This window comes from Neopelma chrysocephalum, unplaced genomic scaffold (assembly GCF_003984885.1).
Source record: "Neopelma chrysocephalum unplaced genomic scaffold, ASM398488v2 Primary Assembly neopelma1_63, whole genome shotgun sequence".
NCBI classification, from domain to species: Eukaryota; Metazoa; Chordata; class Aves; order Passeriformes; family Pipridae; genus Neopelma; species Neopelma chrysocephalum.
Genome location: NW_020897720.1, coordinates 12212909 through 12231221, shown reverse-complemented (window position 1 = coordinate 12231221; position 18313 = coordinate 12212909). Strand labels below are relative to the sequence as shown.

The 18313-nt window shown below is 46.2% G+C and overlaps 2 protein-coding genes across 9 annotated transcripts in view; one reads left to right on the top strand and one right to left on the bottom strand.

The window, feature by feature from the left end:
* FAM13B (family with sequence similarity 13 member B) overlaps positions 1 to 3501 on the bottom strand; it is a 46769-nt gene extending 43268 nt beyond the window's left edge. For 6 of the 7 annotated variants that reach the window (XM_027682896.1, XM_027682901.1, XM_027682900.1 and 3 more), the window contains exon 1: positions 3282 to 3501. The gene's annotated coding sequence lies outside the window, so the exon portion shown is untranslated. The remainder of the gene's footprint in view (positions 1 to 3281) is intronic. The other variant, XM_027682898.1, reaches the window with a different exon arrangement.
* Positions 3502 to 3759: 258 nt separating this feature from the next.
* LOC113967370 (thymosin beta-12-like) lies at positions 3760 to 17579 on the top strand. 2 transcript variants are annotated; one of them, XM_027682915.1, is made up of 3 exons: positions 3760 to 3840; positions 15730 to 15837; positions 17249 to 17579. In XM_027682915.1, the coding sequence occupies exons 2-3, from the start codon at positions 15738 to 15740 to the stop codon at positions 17284 to 17286; spliced, it is 138 nt and encodes a 45-aa protein (XP_027538716.1). In that variant the 5' UTR covers positions 3760 to 3840; positions 15730 to 15737; the 3' UTR covers positions 17287 to 17579. The 2 variants fall into 2 exon arrangements, with proteins under 2 accessions (XP_027538716.1, XP_027538715.1); XM_027682914.1 differs by lacking the exon at positions 3760 to 3840 and adding an exon at positions 14735 to 14818.
* Positions 17580 to 18313: the final 734 nt, after the last annotated feature.

Here is an 18313-nt window from a genome sequence, read left to right as displayed (position 1 = left end):
ATTACATTGCAGACTAAATTTAAGTAACCTGATTACATTACAAGAGTGCCAAGGCAACAAAAGATTTCATTAAATGTGGAGTTCAGCAAAAAGAGGAGAAAACCTTTCAAAAACAGACACTTAAAAAATAAAAAGAGTATAAAGGAAGGAAGAACCGCATTCGTAAGATTCCAGCTCTCACCTTTTCAGTTTTGTCCATGTATTATTATCCTACACAGCTGAGCACTAATTTTAATCCTGAACACTCTGCAGGGAACACTGAACACAGGAGACACGTGAAGAGCCACTCAGAGACTGGACCCCGGACAATCAATGCAGGGCTCCCACCAGAGACTCCGCTCAGATCCAGCAGCTGCCCCACCCAAACGTCCTCACAAATGTCCAGACAGTGAAGAAAATAAAAACCATTTAAACCTCTCAATAGAAAAAAAGCCTCTGCAACCACAGCCTTTGTTACAAGCTGTTTGAACACAAATATAATGAACTATCTGTATTTTAAGCTCTTTTGGCATATTTTTGGTTTGGTTTTTTTTTTAATGCACAGGATTTCACACGTTCTCCGGTGAAACACCACGAGAGTAATTGTTTGTTGCTATCACAATAGAACTATTTTCACGATAATCACAACACGGTCCCGCAAAATATCACCCACTTCTTGTAGTGAAGGACTCCACCCATACATTGCAAACCTAACAGGTTTTAAGCACCATAATCACCCTCTAAACTATGTTTTAAAGACTTCAAAAAAAAAGAAGATGCAGTAACAAATACATTATGGTTTAGGCTGCAAGAATACACAGAATTCACCTGAATTGAAAGAACTTTCACAATTCCCAACACTTGGCTACCAAGACAGTATATAACTATGAAGACAAATCTGAATTTACCAAAGCCTTGAGACAGTTCGTCTTTCTCAAACAAAATTTTTGGAGGCAAAATCTATAACTTACAGAACATAGTCAGCAAGAGATTCCAAATTGAATGGTTCAATTTTACTAACTTTCCAGGGAGCAATGTAAAATTCTTGTATTCTCTGCCTGAATCCAATTTTGACACGAGACATACTCTGCTGAAAAACTGATAGAGCCATCACTTTACAAACTGCATGACAAGCAACAAATCTCCCTCTTTCATAGCCCTTCACAGAAGATTTAATAGTCCTTCAATTCTGTATCTCCTCCTCAGATGTTTTGGATAAAGTGTTATTTTCTGGTCCTTAAATACCAGCCCTCACATCTGAAATGATCAATAAATATATAACCAGGCCTGCAACACTGGAAAAGAGTTAAAAGGGTTTGCCATCTCTCATCCTTACAGATGCAAATGCTGAACTGCCCTGCAAGAAGTCAATTCACTCCCATCCAAATGGCCACTAGATTTCTGTGTGATAAAATTAACCTGGTGTTATGCACCGAATTTAAGGACAACTTAAAGGCATTCTCTTACCGACATCACTTCCTCTTCCCTATAGCTGCAGCTTCTGTTGTGGGGGATGGGGGGGAAAAAAACCAGAACAACCACCCCCCCAAAAAAAAAATCCAAACTAAAAAAATCACCTCAAGACTTGGCAGGTTTTCCTCATTTTCCTAAAAAAGGGCATCACTGCTGAGCTACAGTTCGACCAGAGATCAAAAGCCCGAGTATTTGAAAAGGGAAAAAAAAAAAAAACCAACCCAAAAAGCAGGGGCTCACCACACTTACTGATGTCTGTTCCAAATGCATGGAATGTTTCTCCAGCCTCACCTGCCTTTGCTAACATGGCGTTATGTACATTAGAAAGTAAAGCCTCACTGCTTGCAGAGCTCTCAGGCAAGAAAGAGCCACACAGGACAAACGTGGAGCCTTTTAACGAGCTCTGAGAAGATCCTCCCGTGTTACAAGTAACGAGAGCCCAAAATGACTCAGACTGAGCAGATAAAAACTATCATTTGCCAAACTCAGACGTTTTGACACATTGTCCATGTCAAAATTTGCAAGCATTAGAAGTTACCAGGAGCTCCTCCGAGTCAGCTTCTTTAAATGTAACCATGGAACACTCCGCTTGATTGATTTTTCTAAAATAATACAGTAACTTTCCAGTTTGATGCTTTCAAAACATTGAGGTATTTGATTCCTTATTGTAACATTGTCAAGGCAAGGAAAGGATCCCTATGGTGCTGCACAATGTACAAAACACAGACAAAGCAGATTAAAAAAGATTCTAAATACCTTCAAATCTATGCAACAAAGAACACATAAAGCACTTTACTAGTAACGAGAAGTAACAAAAAAAACCCCAAACAAAACAGCTAAATTGCTTATAGTATAGGCCAACAATCCAGCTTTTTATTCCTTTTATGCTGGCAAGTTCAACTGCACGGAAGACAGAAAAACTTCAAACCTAAATGCTAATCCAGTTTAACAATTTGTTCCAAAGTCACATACTAACAATTCCATCCCTGAGGACACTCAGGAATACACGCCAGAGAAAAAAAGAAGCAACCATGTAGGTTTTGATATATTCACTTTCGTTCTTTTTTTTTTTTTTAACAGCCAAGAGTCATTAGGTGGCATTTACTTTCTTCATTTGTTACCTCTTTTCTCCACCTCGAGCCCGACAGCAGCACGAAATTTTGTAAGAATTTATTAAAACGCAGCCAGACTTGAGAAAATAAGAGAGTTGAGCATTAAAACCTGGTGTTGCAGTGTGTGATGGCAGGTTTTCTGTCGTTGGGTTTCGCTCTGGGGTTTTTTTGTGGGTTTTTTTTTTTCCAAAACCTGGAAAGGAGCACCCTAACACCGGGACATCTCACGTTAAAGCAACTTTCTGACAGCAAGAAACACTCGGAATATTTCAGTCTCCCTAAGGAGCTCCCACGAACAATGGAGCCCCACACCGGCAGACCCCTCGGATGATACATTTGGGCACAGCCCGGCACGTTCAGCCCCTGACCCGGCGTTATCAACGCCGGCGTGTTCGCTCAGTGCCTGCCCTTCTTTTAACTTCTGGAAGCAACTTGGCTGAGGAGCTGCGGGGTCGGTGCTGCCCGAGCCCCCTCGCAGGGGGGGATGACCCGAGGGAGGAGGGGACGGGCCGGGCAGGCAACTCCTGGAGGAGCCGGGCTGTCAGCGCTGCCCCAGCGGCAGCGGGGGAGGCTCGGGCCCCTGACAGCTCCCCGGGGCGGCCCGGGCGGGAGGGCGCTGCCGGTGCCAGAAGGTTCCTGACGCGCTGAGGTGACACCGAACCCGCCCGAGCGCGGGCACCCCCCGCCCGCCCCGCGCATGCGCCGCGCGCCCCTCACCGTTGCCGGGTGACTCGCCCTCCCCGCCGTCCGCGGCACCGCCGGCAGCTCCCTCCGCCCCTTCCTACCCCGGGGGCCGGCGCGGGGCCTCTGCCCTGCCCGCTCCGCTCCGCTCGCAGCCCCTCCTCGTGCCCGTCCCGGCTTCCCCCTTCTCGGCGGCCGCCGCCCCACCCCCGCCGCTGTCGCCGCCGCGGCCGCCGCGCTGCCGGCCCGGGCGCCGTCCGTGCGCTCAGAGCGGCTCCGAGCTCCGACCCGCGAGCGGGGGGTCCCCGACGGCAGCGGCGGCCACGGCCGGAAGTGACGCGCTGACTGACAGGTGCAGAGCGCGCACACCCCCCCTCCGCTCGCCCCCCCCCGCCCCCTCCCCCGGGGTCACGTGCCGCGGGGCGGGGCGGGCGCTGAGGGGCGGGCGGGGCTCGCGCCCTGAGGCGGCGGCGGCGGCGGCGGCGCCCGCGGGTGGAGCGGGAACGGGCGGCCCGAAATTGGCGATTTTGTCTCGTCCTCACCCCGCGCAGGGACTCGGGCACCCGCACGGTGACTCAGCCCGTGCGGGCTCAGGGTCAAGTAGCCTGGAAAACACGTCCTGAGATCACAGAATCACCCAGGCTGGAAAAGATCTCTGAGATCATCAGCCTGTGACCCAACGGCACCTTGCCTGCTAGACCACGGCACGAAGTGCCACATCCAGTATCTTCTTAAACACCTCCAGGGACAGTGACTCCACCACCTCCCTGGGCAGCCCATTCCAATGGCTGATCACTCTCTCTGTAAAGAACTTTTTCCTCATGTCCAATCTAAATCTCCCCTGGTGCAGCTCAAGGCTGTGCCCTCTTGTCCTTCTGCTGGGAGAAGAGCCCGAAACCCACCTGGTGACACCCTCCTGTCAGGGAGTTGTAGAGAGTGATGAGGTCTCTCCTGAGCCTCCTCTTCTCCAGGCTGAGCCCTCCCAGCTCCCTCAGCCTCTCCTCACAGCACTTGTGCTCCAGACCCTTCCCCAGCCTCGCTGCTCTTCTCTGGATCTGCTCCAGCACTTCTATGTCCTTCCTAAATTGAGGGGCCCAGAGCTGGACACAGCACTCAAGGTGTGGCCTCACCAGTGCCAAGTACAGGGGCAGAATCACTTCCCTGGTCCTGCTGGACACACCATTCCTGATCCAGGCCAGGATGATCATCGAGTCCAACCTATGACCCAACACCACCATGTCAGCCAGACCGTGGCACTGAGCACCATGTCCATCTTTCCTCAAACACCTCCCTGGGCAGTCTGTTCCAATGTCCGATCGCCCTTTCTGTGAAGAAATTCCTCCTAATGTCCAACCTAAGCCTCTCCTGGCACAGCTTAAGTCTATGTCCTTTTGTCCTGCGCTGTGCAGAGAGGGACCACGGCCAGTAGTGTCACTGTGGAGGCTCGTACCCCGCTAGCTTTGGTTGGACATTAGGAAGAATTTCTTTACAGAAAGGGCGATTAGACACTGAAAAGGGCTGCCCAGGGAGGTGGTGGAGTCACCATCCCTGGAGCTGTTTAAGCAAAGACTGGACATGGCACTCAGTGCCATGGTCTAGTTGGCACGGCGTTGTTCGGTTGCAGGCTGGACTCGATGGTCTCAGAGGTCTTTACCAACCTAACTGATTCTGTGATCCTAGTTTTCCCTTTCTCACCACCATATTAAAATATTTCCTGTAAATTTTCTGAATTAAAGCATCAAGAGCCATCACTCCCAAACGTTCCCTGAGTGTAAGCGCGCCAGAAGTAATGAACTGCCCTTTGACAAAGAGCTAATGCATTTTGAAGCAGAAAATTTAGCACCCTTAAAGTAAGTTAGCATAAGTTAGTGAGGAGATGCAAGCTTACACCCAAAGTGTTAAAACCCGTGCCTGGCAGTCTGTGGTTCCCACATGCCACGCTGAAACTACAACAGCTTTTTCTGTCATGCAGTGCCAGCAGCCATAGGTGGTGGGTTTAATAAGGCATTTAAGGAAACTTGGATTTAGTTAGTAAAAATCCTCTCAGGAAAAGCTTTTTTTTTTTTTCCCCCATGAAAAACTGACAAAGAATATATGAAAGGGAAAAAAAAAAATATATCACTAGGGTGGGATTAATTGAAACCTCTGTATTTTCAATAGCTGGGAGGGTTTTGTTTCAGGTTTTCCAACATGGATTCTGAATTTTATCTAGAGATACATTTATAGGACTCATTAAGAGGTTTTGCATTTAGAATCCAAAGAAGGGAGAGTCACAATCCCACAGTAAATTAGCCAGGGTTTAATCAGATCTAAAACTCTATTTTCCTGCTGGAAAGATTTGGTGTCATTAGGAGGTAGCACGCAAAAGCAATAAAATGTGTAGGGTCGGGGGAAGTGGCCTCTCAGGAGGTCTGTGTGTGCTGTCTCCTCTCCTTCCACAGCAGACTTCTCCACTTGAACCGCTAATAAAATCTCCTTGCATCAGGATGAGGTTTCTGAATTTGTATTTTGTATACATCGCTGTGTTCTTTCTGATTCATTTAGCCTCATCAACAACAATAAAGATACTGAATCAGAACAAGCTGGCAATTTTGTTGATGAAACATGGGGGAGAGCGGACTCCAGCTGGCTCTTCAGCAGAGACGTTGGCCAGTTGACAGGAATAAAACTGCAAGAAACCTGACACAGAAAGCACACGTGGCAAGAGGAGAAAGACAGCAGAGGCAGGCAGGTAGGCAGGCACTGCACAGCACCTGTCTGCTGGTTTTGAGTCCCAGACAGTGCCTTCCCTCCCCTGAACTGGCTCCGAGTTCGCCATTTCATGCCAGCTTATCCCCCCTCCTTTCAAAGGCTTCCAACGCTCCTCGCAGGGGGCAGACATATGCAGTCCCAGGCTGCCATTTTAGGCTTTTCTGCTCACTTTGTGTTCTCTGTCTGTCTCTGAAAGGTTGAGGACAACCTGGGAGTTACAGTCATAGAATATCTCAAGTTGGAAGGCACTCAAGGATAATGGAGTCCACCTCTGTGCTCCTTGCAGGGCTGGCTAAAACTAAACCGTGTGACTAAGAGCATTGTCCAGATACTCTTTGAACTCTGACTTGCGTCTGTGACCACTTCCTTGATGAACCCGTTTCAGTGACCAGCCACCCCCTCAGCAAATCACTTTTTCCTGATGTCTAACCTGAACTTTCCCTGACACAACTTCATTCTTTCCTGAACTTCTATGACTGGTCACCAGAGAGAGAAGATGAGCACCTCCCCTTCCATTTAGGGAAAGCTGTAGTTGGCTCTTTGTAAGTCTTGGACCTTTTACCATCCTGGTCTCTCTCTGGTGCTTTGGCCGCTTCTTCTAAGATAGTAAATACAGAGGGAAGGGAGGCAACAACTTAATGAGTGGCTGCATGGTTACACTCCCAAAATACAGCTGTTGAAGGCACCTGCCTCTCAGATCACTGCTAAACATTACAATGGAGAATGTCCATGACCTGTCTCCATCCGTTTCCCACTACCTCAGGCCCAGCTTCAATTTGATGGTAGCATTTTGTAATTCTCCCTCTTTGGTGCTGTGCACGCTGTGGAGCTCACACAGGTTCATTTACCCTCTCCCAAACTCACAGACATGTCCAGAGCAGCCCCAGCATGAGCAGGGCTTGTGCAGGTGCACGGCTGCAGGGTGGCACCGTCATCCACGTGTCAGGACATACGACAGTGTGCTGCCTTGTACAGGGACAAGGCCCCAGTGTGAGGCTGCTCCTGAGCAGAAGGACCCGTTCCCCAGCTGCTGCACAGCTCCAGGAGCTTGGCAGATGCATCTGCCAAGAACTAAAGAGCCAGAGTGCCGTGGCATCCCTGTATCCCTGATAAATCCGTGCCCAGAGCCACACCACAAAGGGTGAGCCAGTTCTGTAGCTCAGTGTGTTCTCTTACAAGTCCAGCTAAGTTGCTCAGCCTAAAAGTTTTGCAGAGGTTGTCCTGCTAAATGCTCACAAAGTAACTTAGATCTGAAATGATTACCAGTGTAATTCCCTTTTTTTCAGGAAAAGCCATTCATGAGCACAAATCATTATTACCAGTATATGTCACAGAACTGGAGCTGTATTTTCTTTATGTATCCCCGATGCCTTCAGAAGTATGACTTCAGAATAAAGATTCTCTGAAGACTTTAGCTTCCAATTAAGTCCAGTTCCAGCAACAGCCCTGCCTTACTCCTCATGACAAATTGAAGCAAATTAAAGAAAAATATCCCTATCCCAACTGTGCTCACTGTTGTACAAGCCTTAGTACAATCTGAGCTAAAATACTCCAAAACTTAAATCAGCTTTGCAATCCAATCCAATCCTTGGGAGGTTGATAGCCTGCCATGCAATTCCTTACCTTCATACTGGGTTATTATCTTACTAGGAGCAAAGAGGAATCTGATATGTAGCAAAACAAGACACTGTTTGCTGCAATACCTGTGCATTCTATGCCAAACACTTTTTACTTGGGGGGGGAACTATCTGTATGTCAGCAAAGTATTTGTTTTTGGTTTTAATTGTTCACCTATAAATTACTTGATACATTCTCCTGAACTTGGAAGTGCACAGTGTTTCTCTTAAATAGATCCTATTGTCTCTTGCAAAAAATACTGACAAACACAAATCCTTTCAACACCAAAGAAGAATTAGCAAACAGTAACACTTTCCAGCTGCAAAGTGCTTTCCTTTCCTGCATATTTCATTCAGAAACAGAGACATGTCCCCAAACTGAGCTTTACTTTGTTCTTCTTTTCCAGCATTACAAAATTTTCTAACAAACATTTTGTTTCAGGATGCCCAGCACATGACACTTGGCCTTGTTGGACATCCATAACTCTCCATGGAGGCTCTGGAATCAGCAAGTATCCAGTTCTTCTGACTCATAGTGTCCAAAAGAGCACCTAAGAATCAAAGTCCATTCTTAAATTAACAAATGAGGCTTCTCAACGCTCAAGTAGACAGGTGAAAAAAATCTATTTTATAGAAACAGAAACTCCAACCCAGAGAAAACCATTCATCTTTTCAAAGACTGTCAGCCATTACTAGACACACATATGTAAGGATTTTTAAAAACTGAATTCAATATCAAAGGCACATGTTCTGCGTAAATGTCAGACATTTTTACTCATTTTTCTACTAGAGTTCTGTGATTAAAATAAACATTTACAGCATGAGATTTTTTTTCCCCTGCCTTTGAATACTTTTTGGATCTGAATCTTGGTTTTGGGAGATCTGTCTTTAAAGTAGAAATCTGGGAATATGGGTCAAATGTGGCTTTTAAGGCTTGTTCATATTTTAATTGCACGGTTGCAGACTTAACAGGAGATAATTCTTCCCTTCTTGAAATTCAAGACATCGAAAGGTTAATTCAGTCTTCTCAGTTCCATTTCCTTCCGTCTGTTCCCCTTCCCACACTTCCCCCCCCATCTGTAGACAGCTGAGTTATTTGAATTTTATGCAAGCTTGTATTCATCCAAAGGGAAAAATCACTCAGTGTCTGCACCAGGCAAGCAAAAATTGCAATATTGCACACTTGCATTTTTTTAATTCCTATTTGCTTTTCTCTGCAATCACCAGCCCGGGATCTGGATGTACAAGCTCATGCCCTAAAGATAGTCCCCACTTAAAAGTCAACTTGAATTAAAGCTTGAATGTCCCCATCCCTTTGGAATTCCCATTCTTTGCACTCCCATGGATCTGTACTCCAGCTGCTGTGGTGCTTTTACCTTGGGTTGAGGAGAGGCCACAGTTCACATTAGCACAATTTGTCTGCTGCCAACACAATCACTCTCTGCTGCTCCCATGTTATTTCATGGTGTGGCCACTCACACTCAAGGTACACCAACACCAGAGGAGTCACTTTGACAGAGCTCAGGTTAACTCTGTCATGAAGACATGGCTTTAATCTGACTGATTTTAGCACTTTATATGTATTTGCTAGGAAAAAAAAAGCCATAAAACTAGTAATTGAAAACAGTCAAGTTTTGAAGAGAAAGATTTTTCACTTCAGATGCCAGGAGAGAAAAATAGTCTCTTTTTTTTATTTTTTTTTTTACATTTAAAAAAAGAAAAACAGCATTTAACATAACATACTTGCAGCTTTCATTTGAGCAGTTAACAGATGTGGAACTTGCTGATTACCACTTTCTTACATAATTGTTGACCCTGCACACCGTATGGAATACCTGTGTGTTTGGCTTAGCAAGCTTATAAAATTGGAAAATGATTTTTGGAAAAGACAATGCAGAAATGCAAGTATTTTGCTCTGCGAATTGCTCACAGTAATCAGCTAGAAAAGATACTTGGCTGCTTAGTCTGTTCCTCTGCTTCAGCAGCCTCATTCCCTTAAGCAGCTGGAAAACTTCAGGGTTTATCTTCTTCTCCCCAAAACCATAAAACCACTAAACCTACCAGGAGGTCCCAGGCTGTTGAAAATGGAATGATTTGGCAACACAAAGAGAAGTGCTGGTCAGGCACCCATCAAAACTACACCCCTGTGTCCCAGGAGTCAACACCACACCTCCATATCTACCCCAGCACAACACGGATTGTAACGACAGACCCACTTATTGTCCTTCTTCCTCTGGACAAAAGGAAAATCTGAAGGTAATATAAAGTTAGTAGATCCCTGGATTGTATTATCTTTGATTATCTTCTCTTGGATTATGTTGGTTATCTATTTGCTGCACAATTTGAACTTCATAAGGAAGGGTGATGTTCCTCCTGTTTAAAGCAAAGAGAGTGAGAATTCCAAGAGTGGATTGCTCCATTCCAGAGCAGCCAGCTACACTGGGAAGAGCCATCATGTGTTTGAGCACATCCTAGACTTCCCTGCCTTACTACTTCCCTAGAAGCTGCTGTTTGCAAGAGGTGCTTCTGTCCAGAGACAGGGAGAAAAAAATGACTTAGTAAAGACAAAGTCATGCTAAACTTGTGTTTCTTGACCAGCATTCATCACAAACTGTCATGTGCTCGATAGCATTAACTAATGTGACTAAGACATCACATGCTTCTTTCCCCACCCTATGTTTGGGAGAGAAACATGTGCTTGGACATTTTGTATTAATTCTTTTTTTCCTTTAATAATGCAAACATGGGTCACCACATTTTGCTAGAAAAGGCCAGGCCAGAGCAAAGTAGTTTATGCTGGAAGACACACTTTTGGGTCAGTTCTTGAGAAAGCTCTGTTGCAAGAACCTCCATCTGGTTAAACTTTCAAAAATTCACCCCCATACCAAGTTTTATAATACCAAAAAAGAGGGAGAGAGGAAATTTCTACTCCCACTAGCTTATGTTTTCTCTTTTTGCTCTTTGCTGCAATGGGACTCCCAGTATAGACTGTTTGATATCCTGAGCTATTTGGAAAACACAGGATTAGAAAAAATAGCCCAAGGAGAAGGACTATCTACAACTGCCTCTCCTCCCCCCGCTCATCCTCTGTATGTACCTACCCTGAAGGTACAATGGTCTTGATAAGGAAAATGAAACACCTTAGGTAACGATAAAACATACAGTGTAAGACAAGTATCGAGTATTTACTCACTAACAGTGCAGCCTTAGAGCAGAAAGTCTGCCAAAGAGGGATCAGTGCCTTCCTTACACCCCCAGGATTCATTGTCTCTTAGCCTGGGAACCTGTCTCCGTTCCCAAACATGGATATTTTTTTTGGCAGCAAGACGGAACAAAAGGCACAAAGAGAACTAAGAAAACCCTTTCAGTGGAGCTGTAGTCTTTTTTTTTTTTTTTCCTGTTCCCCTGAGGACGGGAAACCTTCTAAGGACAGCTTACAGCACACGCAATCCTGTACCTGCCTGGGAGGTGCTCGGTGCTCACAGGGACCTGAAGGAATTAGGCCACGTGCAGATTCCAGCCCGGCTTTTGACCTTGAAAAAATTAATCCCCTACCTTTAGCACCAAAATTACCACAACATTTTGGAAATGAAATCACTGTTATATTGGAGTGGGTGTGTTATTTCGAGACAGCACTGATGTGATTATAAAATCAGTTGTGTCAGCTTATTGGCTCAGCTACAGACACTGATCTGCTCGAGCGTCTGTTCCACCCGCCGGCTGCTCGTTGGGGTGCTTTGTCCCTCCTCAGCTCCCTGTGGAAATGGATACGATTTGATTCCCCACTGTTGCACCAAGGAGAAAGAAACTCCCTCTTTCTGGCAGTTGCCCATCTTGTCTCCATGAAACTTGGCATTTCCAGAGCACCTCTTGTGCCAAACATGAGCACAGCATCCCCCAGCCCGTGAAAGGCTACAGCCCTCATATATATAATATATACACTGATGTCCCTGCAGCCCCAGCCCCACATGGACTGGGCACACTGCTTCCAAAGGACAGCAGCCAAGGGAAGAGGCCAAGTGACAGCAGGCTTCAAAAGTCCCAGCCTCACTCCTCAGACTTTGCACTCGAGCTCCTTTTAAACGTTTCCTCTCACCTATTACCAAATCCTGGTAGCAAGTGTTTGTTTTCCCCGGTTTCTCTGTGGGTGTCTGACAGACACTCAGTGGCTTGTGCTGCCAGGCATGGTTTGATGCTGTCAATGGCAGGTGACTCACTGGTATCAGAGGTGTCAGTTTGACTCAGCCCTTCATCTTTTGGCAGCAGATTGAAATAAAATGCAATTTCCATTGTATGAGGCAGCTTTTCAGGCACAGCCATATCAATGTAGCTTTACGTGCTTTATGTGTAGAGCACGTGTAAAGATCCCATAGTTTGCATGCTCCACTGGCTTCCTGGTTTTTCACATTTATGTGTGCTGGATCTTTCTGCTGCCTCCGTGCTCCCCAAAGAAAGTTGAGATTTATTGCAACCACAGTCATCCCAAGGCCAGGGAAATGCCATGTTCCCCCTACTGACAGTGGTGACTCCAAAATCCTGCCATTAAAAACCTGACAAATAACTGCTTTGCTGCTCATGTAGCAAGAATATTTCCACTCCCAGTGAAATAAAAAGGCATCTGAGTAATATATTACCTACCCATCTTTCCCTCCTGTGATCAGCCTCAATGCAGTATGCAGTGCCCTCGGGCCAAATTCCAAACTTTCCATATGTAAACTGCATCCAGCTGCCTGTGCTGCACAGAGTATATAAACATGAGGTTTGAATCCCACATGAGCTGTGTTTGACCGCAGGACCGAACTTAAAAGCTACAGAAACTTGACAGGAACTTTCTGCAGTGGTCAAGACGTTTGTTGCAGAGATGAGTATCTCCTGATTTCAACAGAGCAAGAACATGTAATTTCTCATCATTATGTTGTTTGGCTTAACACTGTTGCACCTTCCTCACAAACCCAACCCAATATCAATTAAGAACCTGGTCATCTTCAGCCTGAAACCCCAAACAATGTATCCCAAACTGTTTTTAATACTAGCTCTGCCAATAAATTGGGCAATTAAAGTGGTGGTGGTGAAAACAAGCGTGCTCACCCTGTCTTAGCATGTTTAGAAGAGCCTGAGCTCTGCTGTGGATCCTGGGGCTGAGCCCATGACTGGACACAGAAAGCCAGAAGTGAGATTCTTCTGCTTTGCAAACATTTTGTTTGCTTTCTACAGCTCCGAGAACTTGTGCCAGTCTAAATGTTTAAGAGGTTTTGCCCTTGTAGTCTCTCTTCATAGTCAGAATTATATTTGTTATTTGAAAAAATGGACAAACATTAAAAACACTGAAACTCGTGAACTGCCTCGATTGATGAATCACTCAGATTATGTTTTAAAGTCTTTTCTGATCTTCTAAATCTCATGTCCAGCCTATCAAGAGGTAAATGGTTTCTCTTTATACAGACACCAAGACTGTTCAGTGCCAAATCTCAGCTACAGCTTCCACCAATATTCACTCAGTATCCGCCTTCCTGCTTATTCCCAAGGTCTTTCAGTCAAGAACACAGCTTTCAATTTGTGACAACTGCTTGGATATATGGGATGGAAGCAAAGGAACAGAGTCCTGACATTAAATACGGTGCACACACCCAGTGATTTTGTGTGGACAGTCAGTGCAGATGCAGTAACCAAGCCAGCCTGCACAAATCATTTGAGTTGGGAAAGACCTCTAAGACCATCTAGCCCAACCAAAAACCTGTTCATTATTTTAATTTAAACAAAGAAGAGATCCTTAAGACACATTTAAACACATTAAAACCATTTTCTCCATGCACGTATATCAGACTCAAATCCACTCTACCTGAGCCTGTTATGCCAACAGGAAGATCCACAGACCTTCCTGGGGCTCTCGGTCAGCTGAGACATCTCTGGCTCCCTGAGCCCATTGTCCAGGCTGCCTTACAGTCACTGGAGGCAACCAGGTACTCCTAGGGCTCAATTAATTTTATCCCAACTTACTTGCCTCCCTTTTGGCTTATCATGGAGTCTAGACAGGTAATTCAGATGGAGACATCCAAAGGTACCCGAGAGGAAACCCCACACCAGGATCTAGGAGGCTGCACACAGCCCTTCCCTTCCTTTGCCTTGGAAAGTCATTCCCCAAGTAGTTCTGTGCTGGGCAGCTGGAGCCACATCACAGCTCCAGGGATGTCACAGCGCCAGGGATGTCACTGCCCCAGGGATGCCCACAGTCCCAGGGATGTCACTGCCCCAGGGATGTCACAGCCCTCGAGAGCAGCAGCGCTGGGTGGTGGCTACAGGCCGTGCCCACATCTAATTCCCAACAGTGGCTTGCAGCCACAGACAAGGGCTAACAGCCATTTCAAAGGGATTTTCTTAATCACATCACTTGGCACCTACACAATTCTCCGCTTGCTGCAGCTCAAGAGGTTCCCTGGAAGCAAGTCCAGTGTGATCCACGCCATTGGAACAGGTGGAGAACAGGGAATGGTCACACAAACCAACCTGGCTTTTTGCACAGTGGAGGCAGGGAGGTTGGCTGTGGGCAGCTGCCTGGTCTGGTGTGCAGAGCCACGGGCTGAGAGAGGCACCAGCAAATGGGTGGATTGCTACAAAAACAGGAGTGAATGGAAGATCCATTGTCCATCCTTTCAGGACACGTTCCTGGTGTGGTGCTCAGGCCGTGCCGATCTCAGATCTGGCCCTTGATCCTGGCAATGATGCCACGGCTGTGCTTAGAGCCCTCCCCAGCCCCAAGCTCCTGTGAGCTTGGGCAGGTAGGGGTGAATCCCAGACATGTTGCTGAATGCACCTAAAATCTCCCCAAAAACTAACCTGGCAGCAGCAGCAGCAGCCCCCCAGGCTCACCTTTACTCCAAACCTCAGCGTTGGGAAAGGACAGGAAGCGAAACTTCAACATGACTGCCACAGAAAAGGAGGAGAAAAATAAAAAAAAAGAAAGATCAAGCTGCATTTTGGCAGTTTTCCATGCCAGTTTTCCCATTTCCCTCCCTCATGCACTTTCTGCAGGAGCAATCTGTCCTTTCCCTAAACGCTGAGCAATCCCAGCACTAAACTAATCAATATTAATAGCGATGGGCTTGGGAGGGGGGAGGAGGGGAGAGGAGAGGAGGGATTACCCTGACCTTTTTCAACTCACACTGCCTCAGACGGCCACCAAGCAGCTGAGGAGAGAGCAGCCAGACGGTAATGCCATGTGGTTTTAGTAGCTTTTCATTTTTTTTTTTCATTTTTGTTGGTTTTTTTTTCTTGTGAATATTTACTTCTGTTGCCTCAGTGCAGATAGCAATGAAATCTGATTTTCTGCAGGAAGGAAAAAATATAATTATACCAGCCATCTCCGGGCCAAGCCTCGCCTTGACGGGAAACTCTACTGAAACGAGGGGAATAACGCCCAGGCTGGATTTTAACTTGAATTGCTTATTAAAAAATGAATGGGATTAGGGAAGTTTTGACAGGTGAAGGGTTGAATGCTGGTGTGCTTTGTGGATTTCTCTTTATTATAATAGGGTATAATCAAACCCATTGAGCTGTGAGTGGGATATGGAGCGAGAGCAAACAAAGGGCTGAGGGAACCAGTCCTCTATTGTTACGCTAAAGTGTCCACAGCAGCTCAGGGGGTGGATGTGCTCAGGACAGGGGGCTCAGAATTAAACATAAATCCTATTAATTAAAAGCAAATCATAACTGAAGCTCTTTGTTCCTGTTGGATTTGGGGTTTACTGTAGATTTTCTGGTCAGCAGCGTTTTTTAAAATAGAGGTTTATGTCAGGAGGCACCGTGGATTACTGGCAATTAATGCATTGTCTCTTCAATACTGAATATTCTTGTTGCCGTGTGCAAAATAGGATTTTTTAGTAATTTCATCTGAGAAATCCAGAGAAAATTCTATTTATACCTTTCCTCTTCTGCTCTGAAAGAGCCAAGCCTTGGGGGAAAGGTCCCAGATCGAGGTGTTAGATTTGTGGGGTTATTTGAATAAACATTTCCATGGTCTTTTCACATTTTTTTCTTTCGAGGAGAAAATGCTTTGCAGATGGCTGATATCACAGCACTAGCTAATGAAGCCATGGGTGTGTTTTCCCTTTCTTTGTCAGGACCCATCATGTCCGACAAACCAGATTTTGCAGAAATTGAAACGTTTGACAAGACCAAGCTGAAGAAGACAGAAACCAGAGAGAAAAACCCATTGCCCACTAAAGAGAGTAAGTGCTTCTGAGGCTATTTGAACTGTGAGTAGCAAGGACACAATCTGTGTTGCAGTTCATATGCAAAATGAATACTAATCATGGGATTACAGGCTCAAACTCATCCCTGATTTTAAGTGGGGATAATACTAAGACTCGTAGTCTATGCTGGGCTTCCAAGGATACCAGTAATTATAACCAACGGTGCATTTTGTTTGAAAAACCCTTTCTGATGGGATTGCTCTTGCTTCTGCTAGAAGCAAGACCAGTGTCCCCGCTGGGTGCTGGTAACAGGATCAATCTGTTTGTAATTACCATGTCACCAGCCTCTCTGGAGGCACAGGGGGACCCTTGCCCATCCCTGGCAGCCTCCCCAGAGAGTGCCTGGGCTCTGGATTTAATGTGTTAGCAGGCAGATGAGCTGCTGCCTCCCACTGGTACCTGCTGCCAACCCTGGCCAGGAGACCTCCAGGCACCTTCTCTGGGAATAAGTCTGCAAGAAAACCCCATCATCATCCTCATCTAATAGGAAATCTTCTTTAGCAAAGCACCCCTGAGCTTTGCTCGTGCAGGGTCTTCTCCCCTACAGGCACTGTGCACAGGCAGCCAGGTGAGGTTGGGATTCACTTCTACTTCAGGTATGAAAGAGCATTTGGGCCAGATTTTGTGGGCAGCTTCCTTCAGAAGAGCATTGCTAACCCCTCTGGATGTCTGTGCTGATAGCCATGGAGATGCACTGTCCCTTGGCTTGATACCTGTTTTTTCCCCCCTGTTTTATTATCCTTAAAAGTGCTAAAGCTGTAAATACAAAAGGAGGTTTGCACCTCAGGAACTGCCCCCTCCTAGCTAGGCAGACATGGGAAGGAGTTGGCATTTCCAGGGTGACCAAAAAAAGCAAGTGTGGATTTAACCATTCCCTGGCTTTAAAAATGACTGTAGAAATCTGTACCTTGTAGAACCACTATCACAGAGTTACAGAATGATTTGGGTTAGAGGGAACCTTAAAGATCATCCAGTTCCAACCCCCCTGCCACGGGCAGGGACACCTTCCACTATCCCAGGTTGCTCCAAGCCCTGTCCAGTTTGGCCTTGGACACTTCCAGGGACGGGGCAGCCACAGCTTCTTTGGGCAACCTGTGCCAGGGCCTCACCACCCTCACAGGGAACAATTTCTCCCTAATATCCAATCTAACTCTGTCAGTGGGAAGCCATTCCCCCTTGTCCTGCCACTCCATCCCTTGTCCCAAGTCCCTCTCCAGCTCTCCTGGAGCCCCTTTAGGCACTGGAAGGGGCTCTGAGGTCTCCTCTGGGCCTTCTCTTCTCCAGGATGAACACCCCCAACTCTCTCAGCCTGTCTCCATAGGAAAACAAAGTCCATAAACAGGAATGTTTATTGATGGTGTTTTTGTTTCCTCTGTTTTCCTGCCAGCTATTGAACAGGAAAAGCAAAGCGAAAGTACAGCCTGAGTGTAAAGTTCAAGATGTGACTGCTGCTTCTTCAGTGGGGTTTTGGCTTCTGAGTTGGGTTGCTGTTTTGTTTTGCCCCCCCTCACCCCTTGTTTGTTTCCCATTTGTTTAAGGAAGCATTTGTTCATTTAATGTTCCCTGGAGAAGTTTGTTTTGTGTTTGTTGAAGAAGATACGTGTTTGTATTCTTAAAACTGTAATTCCAAGTTCTGTATCGACTCCATTACTTGCCAAAAAAAGCAATTTGCATAGAAATTGTTTTCCTAAGCCTCACAATAAACAGGTTTCTTCTGATCAGCTGTCTTTGAGCCTTGCAGAAATGGGGTTTAAGCTCCAACTCTTCCTAGCATCCTTCCCACTTTGTTTCCACTTCCACGGTTACTTGGGAGTACGGTTAGGTTGGGAAGGGTTACCCCAGACATCCACAGGTTCCTGGGCTGGCACACAGCCCCTCTCCATCAGCACATTCATCTGTATCCTGCAGAATCCTGGAGCCCCAGGTGGCACCAACCCCCAGGAACCCCCCAGATACCTTCACAGCAGCCTGGAGACCTCAATCCCATTCCCTGTGTCACTCAAATGAGTGTTTCATGGGAACCCCAAGGGACAAACTGTGTATGCTGGCAGCTCCTGTGCTTTTAAACCCTCAGCTTGGCAGCAGGCATGAGCAAGATGTGGAATTAATGGCCTGCTTCAGTCCTGTCCAACAGTAGGTTAGAGGTCTCAAACACAATTATCCACTTAGAAATTCCATGAAAAATTGATGGTTGGGCTGAGGAAATACTCAAATTAGCATCCCAGATGGAAAAAGGGCCGCAGCACACCCTCCACAGATTTTCTTTTCTCTTTAACTTGCCAAGATCCATTAAACCTTGGGGCAACTGCAGCACACACATAGCCCTTGGCCCATGTCATATCAACAATACAAGAATGAGGGAAGGTGGGAGAAGGAAAGAAAATTTAATATTGCACTGATTTTCTGGGATGAGACAGAGACCTTCAGCAGCACAAGGGCAAAGGACACAAAC

What these genes read in the sequence shown, in the direction of transcription:
- LOC113967370 (XM_027682915.1), top strand. Translation starts at nt 15,738, where the DNA reads ATGTCCGACAAACCAGATTTTGCAGAAATTGAAACGTTTGACAAGACC. An exon ending in CCCATTGCCCACTAAAGAGA is followed by an intron (nt 15,838 to 17,248) that starts GTAAGTGCTTCT and finishes TTTTCCTGCCAG; the next exon opens with CTATTGAACAGGAAAAGCAA.